This window comes from Mus musculus, chromosome 18 (genome assembly GCF_000001635.26).
Source record: "Mus musculus strain C57BL/6J chromosome 18, GRCm38.p6 C57BL/6J".
NCBI classification, from domain to species: Eukaryota; Metazoa; Chordata; class Mammalia; order Rodentia; family Muridae; genus Mus; species Mus musculus.
Genome location: NC_000084.6, coordinates 36,992,190 through 37,004,537, shown reverse-complemented (window position 1 = coordinate 37,004,537; position 12,348 = coordinate 36,992,190). Strand labels below are relative to the sequence as shown.

The 12,348-nt window shown below is 41.8% G+C and overlaps 12 protein-coding genes across 12 annotated transcripts in view; all 12 read right to left on the bottom strand.

Moving 5' to 3' along the window:
* Positions 1–6,658, bottom strand: part of Pcdha9 (protocadherin alpha 9) — a 189,778-nt gene extending 183,120 nt beyond the window's left edge. The window contains exon 1 of the mRNA NM_138661.1: positions 4,178–6,658. Within this exon, the coding sequence (NP_619602.1) occupies positions 4,178–6,658 (2,481 nt within the window). The remainder of the gene's footprint in view (positions 1–4,177) is intronic.
* The window catches only part of Pcdha8 (protocadherin alpha 8), a 195,191-nt gene extending 183,120 nt beyond the window's left edge, over positions 1–12,071 (bottom strand). Inside the window, exon 1 of the mRNA NM_201243.1 lies at positions 9,690–12,071. Within this exon, the coding sequence (NP_957695.1) occupies positions 9,690–12,071 (2,382 nt within the window). The remainder of the gene's footprint in view (positions 1–9,689) is intronic.
* Pcdha1 (protocadherin alpha 1) overlaps positions 1–12,348 on the bottom strand; it is a 257,373-nt gene that overhangs the window by 183,120 nt on the left and 61,905 nt on the right. The gene's annotated exons all lie outside the window — the stretch shown is intronic.
* Pcdha2 (protocadherin alpha 2) overlaps positions 1–12,348 on the bottom strand; it is a 248,457-nt gene that overhangs the window by 183,124 nt on the left and 52,985 nt on the right. The gene's annotated exons all lie outside the window — the stretch shown is intronic.
* The window catches only part of Pcdha3 (protocadherin alpha 3), a 241,576-nt gene that overhangs the window by 183,126 nt on the left and 46,102 nt on the right, over positions 1–12,348 (bottom strand). The gene's annotated exons all lie outside the window — the stretch shown is intronic.
* Positions 1–12,348, bottom strand: part of Gm37013 (predicted gene, 37013) — an 889,226-nt gene that overhangs the window by 837,336 nt on the left and 39,542 nt on the right. The window lies entirely within an intron of this gene.
* Pcdha4 (protocadherin alpha 4) overlaps positions 1–12,348 on the bottom strand; it is a 234,969-nt gene that overhangs the window by 183,120 nt on the left and 39,501 nt on the right. The gene's annotated exons all lie outside the window — the stretch shown is intronic.
* Pcdha5 (protocadherin alpha 5) overlaps positions 1–12,348 on the bottom strand; it is a 227,388-nt gene that overhangs the window by 183,126 nt on the left and 31,914 nt on the right. The window lies entirely within an intron of this gene.
* Positions 1–12,348, bottom strand: part of Pcdha6 (protocadherin alpha 6) — a 221,273-nt gene that overhangs the window by 184,360 nt on the left and 24,565 nt on the right. The window lies entirely within an intron of this gene.
* The window catches only part of Gm38666 (predicted gene, 38666), an 874,243-nt gene that overhangs the window by 837,336 nt on the left and 24,559 nt on the right, over positions 1–12,348 (bottom strand). The window lies entirely within an intron of this gene.
* Gm38667 (predicted gene, 38667) overlaps positions 1–12,348 on the bottom strand; it is an 868,072-nt gene that overhangs the window by 837,336 nt on the left and 18,388 nt on the right. The window lies entirely within an intron of this gene.
* Pcdha7 (protocadherin alpha 7) overlaps positions 1–12,348 on the bottom strand; it is a 213,853-nt gene that overhangs the window by 183,126 nt on the left and 18,379 nt on the right. The gene's annotated exons all lie outside the window — the stretch shown is intronic.

The window sequence follows — 12,348 nt, the reverse complement described above, 5'->3', positions numbered from 1 at the left end:
TTTCCACTTCAATGTAAATTATACTTGTTACTTACTTGAAAAAATAATCAATCTTCATTCAAAAATATTATCAGCAGTTCAAGTTACATTTCTCTGTACTTATTTTTTTTAAAAAATTAATGTGAAGAGGCTAGGATATAAACCTCATTTTAAGTCTCATTCACTCAACTTTATTGTCTTGTTTTTATCTGAGCTACAAAAATATATTAAATTTTACATAAAAACCTATAGATGGCAATGAAGTTTATCAGTATCACTATAAAGAATAAAATTTTTAATCATTCTCAAAATTGTATAGAACCAATTAATTGACACCTGAACCTTGCCAATAATACTATGTCATTGAAAAAACTCAAATATTCCTCACTAAAAAGTTATTATAAATGATATGCAAGTTAACAGGTTTGTTTTTTTTATGTGAATTTCAGTTTTCACTTGAACACTCTTACAAATAGCGATTTAATGACTACAAATCTGTACCAAAGATATATAGTTTCAATTACCTGTAATTGTTTTTATGACTAAAGACATAAATCCTAAAACAATATATTGCACTGTTGAACAAGAGAAAGTTCTGCCTATTGAGTTGACTAAATTCAGAAAAAGAGAATCATGGAGAAAAAAATTAATTTCCTATTTTTTGATTGAAATGACCCAATGTCTTTTGGCATAACTCCATATTAAAACGAAGAACCATTCTTATTTTTGGATTGAAAAATTACTTCACTGATCAAGTACATATAAAATGTATTTTTAGATTTAAAATTCGTGTATATAGGGTATTTGCAAAACTAGCTAGGGTATCATGAGAGAGGATAAAGAGATCTTAAAAGAGGTAGGAAATAGATCAGGTACTGTAATACATGTAATAAGACAAAAGAAAGGGAGACAAACCAAAGACAGAGAGGACACCAGCCAGATGAAGGGATAAGAAGAAGGGATGGCAAATCCCAATACCTTAAATACTAACCTAAAAACTTTATTTAAATAAAAAATAAAATGTGATTTTAATGTCTTGAAGTTCCAAGGTTTTCATTCAACTAACAATTATATTATAACAATAAATCTATGTGTTAGTAATATATCTCAAATATTATCAAGCAAGATGTGATGATGCATGTCCCTGACTCTTGCATTCAGCAGGCAAAAGGAGGAGAGAGATAGATAGGTGGAGAGATAGGTAGATGGAGAGATAGGCAGATGGAGAGATAGGTAGGTAGATAGGTAGAGAGAAAGAGAGCATGAGAGAAGTAAAAGACACAACTTGAGTTTCATAGGGTAGATTCTAAGGAACCTAAGAAAAAAGCTATATATTTATTTTAACTAAGCTATTAGCTGTGTCTCTTTGGGTTGTATACTCCATATATCTTTCTGAATTGAATCACTGATGACATTGCAAAAGTTAACAGGAAAATGATGAATAAAAATAATAGTCGGCAACTTGAGAAATGCACAATAACTCAGTATGTCTACATGTTTGATATTAGGAATATCAAATAATTATAAAATCAAATATATCTATGAGACATATATGTGTATGTATGGGCAAGGAAAGAGAGAGAGAGAAAGAGAGAGAGAGAGAGAGAGAGAGAGAGAGAGAGAGAGAGAGAGAGAGAAGAAACACAGAAAAGACAGGGAGAAACAGAGACACAGAGGTTCTCTCTTTAAGGCCTACAGCCATAGGTCATGCTTGTAATTCTGGCACTTGAGAGACTGGAGCAAGAAGCTTGCTGTGACTTTGAGGCCACCCTGGGCTATTGTGAAGCTCTGTCTCAAAAACATAAAATAAAATAAAAACTTGCATCACTTTGAAAGTTAAAATACCTCTTAAATTTGATATTACAATACTTGCATTATATTGCTTTAAACTAGTATATTTGGTGGCATGAGGCACATCATAACTGAGACATTATCATTAACATGAGCTATAACTAAGGGAAAAATAATTTTTGAGAGAAATTCAAATCTAAGGCGTATATTTTATAAGTATTTAATATAATGGCCAATACATTTTTAATTTAATGCCCATTTTTTCATCAATAATCTTTAAGATTTGACATTGTACCAGCTATGGAACACTAGCAATTGAAGGCAATATTGTGTTTGTATTCTTGTTACAATTTTTTGTTGTCAAACTTCCCTAACTATGTCAACTTTTGTTCGGGTATATTTGTGAAGCATGGACTAAATACAAAATTCATAGTAAATGGGAAAGGACAAATAACTGCTAAAAATCAGAATTGAAAAGACAGATAAGGATTAGTTGCTTTGGTGATTCTGGAATAAATTTGAAAAATTACAGTAAAGTATGGTTGATAGGGTAGTTTTGTCTCATCGGGGTTTTCTGGAGGAACAGAATTTGTAGAATAGAACGTATATGTAAATACATAAATGGCTCTCTACCAATGGAAGATCCAAGAATCTAGTACTTCTTCAGGCAATAAGGCTGGATGTCTCAGTTGGTCTTCAGTGTATGCCAGAATCCTGTAGAATTCTACAATGTCATGGAAGGCATAGACTTGCCAGTGAGAGCCAGAGCAAGCAGGCAAAGAGCTAGAAGGCTTCATTCTCTGTCCTTTATAAAGGCCACCACCAGAAGGAGTGTCCTAGATTAAAGATGTATATTCCCACCTCAAAGGATACAGATTAAAATTGGGTCTTCCCACTTCAAACGATTTAATTAAGAAAAAAAATCCCTAACAAGTCTACCCAATTTTAGGTAATTCCAGATGTAGCCAAGTTGATAACAAAGAACAGCCATCGCACCATGTAACTTAACTAGCTTGCATATCTGTCTTTATATAAACCAACACCACTCCATTTAAGGTAACAAGAGACACTATTAACCTAAACCACACATGCAGAGCGGTATAAAATATTCTAAGGGAATATTAGAGTTTCCTTTTCCAATTTTAATATTAATTTAGACTAAGACGCGCATTTTTAATCTCTTGAAATAAAAAGAATGCTAGCCTGGCATGTAGAAGACACTTCATTTGAAATTTATGTCACGAGAAGGTAAAGCGTTTGTTGGTGGTGCTGTTTTCTATTTTTAAAGATTTATTTATTTCTTTATTTTATGTCTGAATATTTTGCCTTCATGTATTATGTGCACCAAGTGCATGCTTAGCACCCACAGAGGCCAGGACAAAGCATCAGATTAAACCTGGGTTCTTTGCCAGAACAGCAAGTGTTGCTGAGCCATCTTTCCATTATGAAGAAAGATGGATGCTGTTTTTGTTTAATAAAGGAGCTTACTATTTGCTCTGTCTGTCCTGGAATTCGCTATGTAGACCGAGCAGAGACCTTCTTGCCTCAGTCTCCTGCATGCTGGGATTAAGAGTGTGCATCACCAACCCTGGAGCGATGACGTCTTTAAGAATAAATTTCAGGGACTTTTTTCACTCTCATCGTAACACTTTTCTCAAAGGGAATGAGCTAATACGTGAATACCACAAGTTGCCTAGGCTTTTCTAATAAAAGAGACCATTGTGAGGGTTGTTGAATAAAATTATGCCAACAACTATAAAACATCTTCCTCTAAAAGTGAGTGATTCATACTGAAACAAGGACCAGTGCTACTGATACAAAAAGGAATCAAATAAAATAAATAAAATAAATAAAATAAAAAATAAAAAATAAAAAAAACGTTACCACTGAACTGACAGTCTACCTTGCTGCAGTAAAAACAAATGCAGTTAGAGAATATAAAGTCTTGTTCTATGATATACATGAGGGACAGAATAAAATGCTAAACATTCTCACCAAAAGGAAAAGGGAAAAGAAGTTCAGCATTTGTTAATGCAATTGGATCAAATCAAATTTTAACTTGAAAAGTAAATCACGGAGCTTACAAATATTTGTAACACGAAGACAGCATATGAAAATAAAACTTACTGCACCCTGAACACAAGTTCTATTGGAGAAAGATTATGGGTTCATAATGCTTATATTTAAATTACAAGTTTTAGGCAGAGGTTTGCACACTAGTGCCTAGATGGACATCTTAAAACCAATTGCTGGAATAAACTATATTCCAACGCATTGTTAAAAATACTTGTGCATAGTGGTACTCAGACAAAAAAAAATACATCTGGGACACACATTTGTCATAAAATAAAATGAGACAGAAAATGTATTTCATCAAGCAAGATGAGAGTAAAAAGTAATAGCCCACCTTTCCGGGCACGTCTCCTCCAACAGAATGACTTTCCATTCCCACTTCGGCCACTGGGCAAGGTGTAAGACTGGGGCTAAAAGCCATGAGGTCGGTTTTGGGCGGACCCTCTCCTGAGCATACTCGCTGCTGTCTCTGCTGTGAGTATGACCAGGTCCCCACAGCGCTTGAGCACACCAGAGTGGGCTTCCCAAGCCCGCACCCAGCCTGCATGGGCACAGCTGAGCAGCGCAGGGCTGTGTATAGCAGCAGCGTGAGCACCAACAGGCTGGACACTGCGCAAATGGCAATGATCAGGTATACATTGACATCCATCAGCGACGCCTCCCTGCGGGAGGAGTTGGGCAACCCCTGGGAAGAAGCTTTTGGCACCTGGCCGTTCTCCACCAGGGACACCAAAACGGTGGCAGTGGCGATCAACATAGGTTCGCCGTGGTCCTTCACCAACACCAATAGGCGCTGGCGCGGTAAATCAGATTCATCCAGGGCTCGGGTCATGCTGATCTCACCCGTGTAGAGACCGACACGGAAAGGGCTGCGAGCGCCCACAGTTGGGTGGAGCTCATAAGACAGCCACGCGTTGTAACCGGAGTCCGCATCCACCGCGCGCACCTTTGACACCACGTGTCCCGCACCCACTGACCGCGAAACAAGCTGGCTAAATTCGCCAGCAGGTCCACCTGACTGATGTCCGAGCAGCGTGGGCGGATTGTCATTCTCATCCTGCACAAACACCTGCAGAGTCACATTGCTGCCCAGGGCAGGCACACCAGCATCCCGCGCGCTCACCTGGAACTGCAGCAGCTCCAGCTCCTCATGGTCCAGAGGCTGCAGCGCGAACACCTTGCCGCTCTCCGCGTGCACAGACACATAGCTCGACAGCAAGCGCTCGCCCACCCTCCGCTCCACCAGCGAGTAGGACACCAGCGCGTTCTCCTGTGCGTCAGCATCCACCGCCAATACTGTGAAGATGTGCACTCCAGGCGGGTTGTTCTCCTTCACGAACACCGTGTATTCGGGATGTGCGAATGCAGGAGCATTGTCGTTCACGTCAGCCACCTCCACGGACACGCTGGCCGTGGCCCACAGAGAGGGCGAGCCCCCGTCGCGGGCTGTCACCACCACCTTATAGTCAGCTGTGGTCTCTCGGTCCAGGGCGCTGTCCAGCACGAGGGAATAGTAATTCTTGAAGGTGGACACCAACTTGAAGGGGACATGGTTAGTCAAGGAGCAGGTCACCTGTCCATTGACACCAGAGTCTTTGTCTGACACGCTGATCAGGGCGATTACAGAGCCCAAAGGAGCATCTTCTTTCACCGGCAAAGACAAAGAAGTAAGGACTATCTCCGGTGCGTTATCATTTTCATCCAAGATTTCCACGAGTACGGTGCAGTGAGCAACCATAGGTGGGTATCCTTTATCTGTAGCATCCACGTGAATTTCATAATTGTTACTCTCCTCAAAGTCAATAGCGCCGTTTATTTTTATCTCTCCAGTCTTTTCGTTTATTAGAAATTTCTGTCTTATAATCGATGAGGCTAAAGAGCTAAATGAATACTCCACTTCTTTGTTTATTCCTTCATCTGAGTCAGTAGCATTCAGCCATATTACTAAGGTTTTATTCTCTTGATTCTCATACATCTTAACTTCGTAAACAGATCTGTCAAACACAGGAGCATTGTCATTAACATCCAACACCTGGATCAACAGAGAAACCGATCCCGTAAATTCAGGTTTGCCTCCATCGGTTGCTGTCAGTAGCAACTTTAGCTGAGGATTTTCTTCTCGATCTATCAGTTTTCGAAGAACAAGCACTGGAAATTTGCCTTTGCCTCTTTTGTTTACAATATCAAGGATAAAAAACTCATTTGAACTGAGTTTGTAAGTAAGCATAGAGTTCTCTCCAACATCTGCATCAGAGGCGCCTTCTAGTGGAAATCGAGAATCAAGCAGTCTAGATTCAGCTACCAAGATCTTTTGTTCCGCTACGGAGAATATCGGAGGGTTGTCATTAATGTCCCTCACCTCCACCTCCACGTGGAAAACCTGCAGCGGCCTGTCCACGATCACCTCCAGGTGGATGCTACACTCCGCGTTCTGCCCGCACAGCTCCTCCCGGTCGATCCGAGAATTCACAAACAAAATGCCATTCTGAAGATTTACCTCCAGAAGGTCCCCGCGGTCCTTGGACACCACCCTGAACAGGCGGGGCACCAGTTCAGCCAGCTCCAGCCCCAAGTCCTGCGCGATGCGGCCCACGAAGGTGCCGTGTTTGGCCTCCTCTGGGACAGAGTAGTGAAGCTGGCCGCTCCCTACATCCCATGTTGCAAGGAGCAGAAGCCAAAGTAGCAGGCGCCAAGCTCCATGCCTCAGACATTTGGAGATCACCACTGAAGCATTCTCTTGTCTTAAAAGTCCATGAATGTGCCATCTGAGATGCACACAAGTTCTAATATCTTCTGGTCGATTTCCTAATCTCATTTTTTAACCGAAACGCCGAGATCTCCGAACGTAGCTACTTCCTATCCCCTGAGAAACAGCGAACTATATCTTTGTTCTTAAAAGCAATACATTTCATGGACGGCAGCGACATCCAGTGGCTAAATGTGTAAGTATAATTGCATGAATGCACTTTTTCTTTAATTCACATCTTTGGTTTGCTTCTGTGGATTATTATCCCAATGTCTTATATTACATTTCTTTAGCATGTGTGAATATTTAATATGCAACTTTTTCTTCAAATGTAAAAACCACAAGAGGTGATTTCTTTCTTGATCACATGATAATTATTAGGTAAATTTTGACATGCCCTTAAGAGTCAAGGCTGGTTTTTTTGTTTTTGTTTTTGTTTTTTACTGCATAGCAGGAGTGGGCCCTTTCAAATTATAATACTCAATTCAATTATTTTTGGCATTGTTTTAAGGTTAAGTAAATTTCATTTAGGCAGCAGTTTCAAGACACCAATTCAGTTGGACACATTTTTTTTTAACAACACTCTGACCAAGTCTGGCTCCTCAGGAAAAATATTTCTTTTGGAAAATCATCACACTCCAGTGGCTAACCTATGTGTGGTATATGGACTGAAAGGGATGGTTCTTGCATTTGAGAAAATGGACATCAGTAACAATGAAAGAAGTTTCATTTTATTACATTACACATTGACTAGAGAATCTCATTTTCTACTATTACATTTCATGACTACTGCTTTCAGGGTTTGCTACAAGAAACCATTGTTTCTATTTTTTCAAAAGTTGTGTAGTCTCTGAATTCCTGCTGCCAAATGTATGCCCATCAAACCAACTTACCTTGAATTCAGGCTTATACTTTCAAACGTTTGTTTGCAATTGTTCTTCACAGTCCATGTACTGATGGTGATCGGCTCAAGTATTTGCTTTTTGTTCTGTCTTGCTTTGTTGGGGCTGGGGTGGGTGGTAAGACAGAGTCTTTCTATGTACCTTTGACTGATTTCCAATGCTTTGTAGACCAGGCTAGTCTCTTACCCCCAGAGATCTTCCTGCCTCTGGCTCTGCAGGTTTAAGTATTTGACTATGTAGTATATAGATCGAGGGAAGCGATCAGTATCATTTGCATCCAAGACAATTCAGTCTCTGAGGACTAGTAGTTTCAGGACTTTGTTCCCAGTATTATAAAGTGCATCCCTCCTCCTCCTCCTCCTCCTCCTCCTCCTCCTCCTCCTCCTCCTCCTCCTCCTCCTTCTTCTTCTTCTTCTTCTTCTTCTCTACATTGATGTAATCGGTAATTTAGCCATTTATAGCAATTCATTCCCAGCTTATAGGCTGTCGTCATAAATGAATTTCAGAACTTGTGAAATACCCATGAGATATCTTTCGAGCACACGAGGAAGCATGAACACAGTGCAATCCCAGGAAGCAAGACTGGAATTGATGACACACTGGTGACAGAACACACCTTGTTGATTTGCCTCATAGGGGACAGTGTATGCCTCCATAGCAACCTTGCTCAAACCAAGCTAGACTTATGAAACCAGACATGAAATGCCTGTCATTCCTTTTATTCCATTTCTTCCTGGGTTTTAGTTTGTCAAATGAAAATGAGAAAATTAAAATATAGCTCAAACTAAATGGACAATTTACAGAAACAACTATTTGAAAGTCACAAATTCCAGCCTCCAAACGTTAAGTGTAGCGCATAAGAACAAATACTGAAGAGGCTCGTGCTGAAGAATAATGCAAGAAATATCAATTCTCACATATTGCATGGAAGTTCATTTTTGTAATTCTCAGACTATGAATTACAAGTGAATTTAAAGAATTAAGCCTTTACATGTCAAAAATTTAATCACTAACATGAAAAAAGTTAATAGAAAAATTCACTTTCTGAAGAAAGAAAGTTCCCTGAAGAGCACTTGGGAGGCAGAGGGAGGAAGATCTGTGAGTTCAAGGCCAGTGTGGTTTACAGAGCTAGTTCTAAGACAGCCAGGGCTGCACAAAGAAACCCTGTCTTGAAAAAACATAAAACACATAAAACAAAAAGAAAGAAAAAGGAAGTACTACCTGCTGGAAGAGAGCATTTTTTGGTAATATCACAAAAGGAATAGCCCAGAATCATAAACACTATAGAAAGCATTGTCAATGGACATCTTCTTATAATTTACCTTATGAAAATTTTTGGAATATCTTTTACACGTGTATTTACACTCTTTTTGATAGAACTGTGTTTATGACTTTTGGGTTTGTTTTTTGTTTGGTTTTGTTGTTGTTGCTATTTTGTTTTGTTTTGCTTTTTACTTTTTGAGACAATCGTCCTGATACTCTTTATGTAGACCAGCCTGCCTTAAAATTACAAATATACACCTGCCTCTCTGCCTCTGCCTCCGCATCTGTGCTTGGAGTAAAGATGTGAACCCCATGCCCAGCCTAGAATTACATTTCTAAAAGTAGAGATGTTTTGTTTATTGTTTCTTTATTTGTGCTTTTAATGATCCCCTGGTTATGTGTCTCCATCCAGAAGACAGCTGAATATGAAATTTTATATTCATGTTCACTGAATGACTACTAAGTCATTGTAGAGGTTTTTCTGTTTGTTTGTGTTCATTTTTGTTTGTTTGTTTGTTTGTTTCCTTTTGTAGTTACTGAATTTTTGTTTGGTTGGTTGTTTTTTATTTGTTTTGCTTGGATGCTTTGGATTTTATTGTTGCTTGGGTCGATGGTTGTTGTTGATTTTGGTTTTGTTTTTCACAAGGAATAGCTTTCAAGTGCTATGGAAGCTCATCCATCATTAGCAATTTGATTAGATACATTACAGTTTTAAAATAAAATTACTTTGACAGTTAACTGACACTACAAAATATGCAGTGATTTGTTCTAATTGGAGTATGGAAATAGAAGTATTGTCCAAATTTAAATATCTGCAATTTTTAAAATAGTGATATAATTGTAGAATTTTCTACAGTACTTAAATATACCAAGGAAGTTTTTTTTTTTAATCTTCCTGAAATAACAATATAAATAAGGGCAGTTCAACAACTCACCTTCTCGGAGGAGTCCAAAGAAACAGATGGTTCTGCAGATCCAGGACATGGAGGTAGACCGGGGCTGAAGGCCATGAGGTCGGTCTTCGGTGGGCCCTCTCCAGAGCACACCCTCTGCCTTCTCTGCTGTGAGTAAGACCAAGTCCCCGCAGCGCTGGAGCACACCAGCATGGGCTTCCCAGACCCACAAGCGCCCCCAGTGGGTGTCGCCGAGCAGCGCAGCGCTGTGTACAGCAGCAGCGTGAGCACCAACAGGCTGGACACTGCACAGATGGCGATGATCAGGTACACGTTGACATCCACTAAAGATGGCTCTGGCACAGTAACACCCACAGAGGATCGGGACGAGGTCTTTGGAGCCTGGCCACTTTCCACTAGAGACACCAGCACGGTGACTGTAGCAGTCAGCGGAGGCTCACCGTGGTCCTTTACCAGCACCAGCAAACGTTGTCTAGTCCCATCTGTTTCATCCAAAGACCTTGTGGTGCTGATCTCACCGGTGTATAATCCTACACGAAATGGGCTGCGCATGCTGCCTGGCCATGAGAGCAGCTCATAAGACAGCCAAGCATTGTAACCAGAGTCTGCATCTACGGCGCGCACCTTCGCCACCACGTGACCAGGATCCACGGACCTAGACAACAGCTGATTGAACACTCCATCTGACCCACCCGTCCCAGATCCAAGCAACATCGGCACATTGTCGTTCTCATCCAGCACAAACACCTGCAGAGTCACATTGCTGCCCAGGGCAGGCACACCAGCATCCCGTGCGCTCACCTGGAACTGCAGCAGCTCCAGCTCCTCATGATCCAGAGGCTGCAGCGCGAACACCTTGCCGCTCTCCGCGTGCACAGACACATAGCTCGACAGCAAGCGCTCGCCCACCCTCCGCTCCACCAGTGAGTAGGACACCAGCGCGTTCTCCTGCGCATCAGCATCCACCGCTGATACTGTGAAGATGTGCGCACCAGGCGGGTTGTTCTCCTTCACAAACACCGTGTATTCGGGCTGCGCGAATGCAGGAGCATTGTCGTTCACGTCAGCCACCTCCACGGACACGCTGGCTGTAGCCAGCAGCGAGGGAGAGCCCCCGTCCCGGGCAGTCACAATCACGTCATAGTTAGAGATGGTCTCTCGGTCCAGGGCGCTGTCCAGCACGAGAGAATAGTAATTCTTGAAGGTGGACACCAACTTGAAGGGGACATGATTAGTCAAGGAGCAGGTCACCTGCCCGTTGATACCTGAGTCTAGATCAATCACACTGATCAGGGCAATAATTTTCCCCAGTTGTGCATCTTCTTTAACAGGGAGCCAGAGTGTTTTGACATTGAGCTGTGGAGCATTATCGTTAGCATCTACAACTTCCACAAGAACCGTGCAATGACCAATCAGTGGTGGGAGGCCCTTATCACGTGCCTCTAATGGAATCTTGTAAGCTTTACTCTCTTCGAAATCAATAATTCCTATAACTGTAATCTCTCCACTCACAGTGTCCATGTGGAACTTGGATTTTATATCTGAAGAAACATCACTAGAAAATGAGTACATAACGTCCCCATTCACGCCCTCGTCCAAATCTGAGGCATTGACTTTGATTACCAATGATCCATTTGGAACGTTTTCTGGCAATTTCACAGTATACAGAGATCTGTCAAAAACTGGTGCATTGTCATTGACATCCAGCACGGTGATGAGTAATTGAACGGTGCCTGTCAGCTCCGGTTTGCCTCCGTCGGTGGCCGTGAGCAATAAGCGAATCTCTGCAGCTTCTTCTCTGTCTAAAGGTTTCCGCAAAACGAGCCCAAGGGGTTTCACCTGCTCGTGGTTGGGCGGTACATCCAGAGAGAAATGTTCATTGGTGCTCAGTCTGTAAGTCAGCAGAGCATTGGAACCGACATCTGCATCTGACGCGCCCTCTAGTGGAAACCGCGAGTCAAGCAGTCTGGACTCCGGAATAAACAGAGCCTTTTGTGTCGCTGGAAACATGGGAGGGTTGTCATTAATGTCCCTCACCTCTACCTCCACGTGGAAAACCTGCAGCGGCCTGTCCACGATCACCTCCAAGTGGATGCTACACTCCGCGCTCCGCCCGCACAGTTCCTCCCGGTCGATCCGAGAATTCACAAACAAAATGCCATTCTGCAGATTTACCTCCAGAAGGTCCCCAAAACCCTTTGAATCCAACTGAAAAAGACCAGGAACCAGCTCCGGCAGCTGCAGTTCAAGATCCTGCGCGATGCGGCCCACGAAGGTGCCGTGTTTGGCCTCCTCGGGGATAGAGTAGTGGAGCTGGCCGCTCCCCACCTCCCAAACTGCTATGAGCAGAAGCGAAAGCACTAGAAGCTGGTCGTCTGGGACTGCACCGCCTAAACACAGCATCTCAGGAGCTTGGAATTTCCAATTCGCTTAAATTGCCTCCAAATGAAGAAACGACCACTAATTCTCTCAATTCCACCCTTCCGTGTTCACCATTGCTCATCAGACTAAATAAGAAAGGAGCGTCTTTTCTCCCGGAAAAAGGTGCTATACCAGTCTTTTAATCAGAACGAATAAGGCAGCCGAGAGCGACATCAGGCGGCCCAAAGAGTAAGTACATATTCGGTAAATAGACATTGAACTATTGAACCTTTTTTTTATTCTCTGAATTTTATCATTG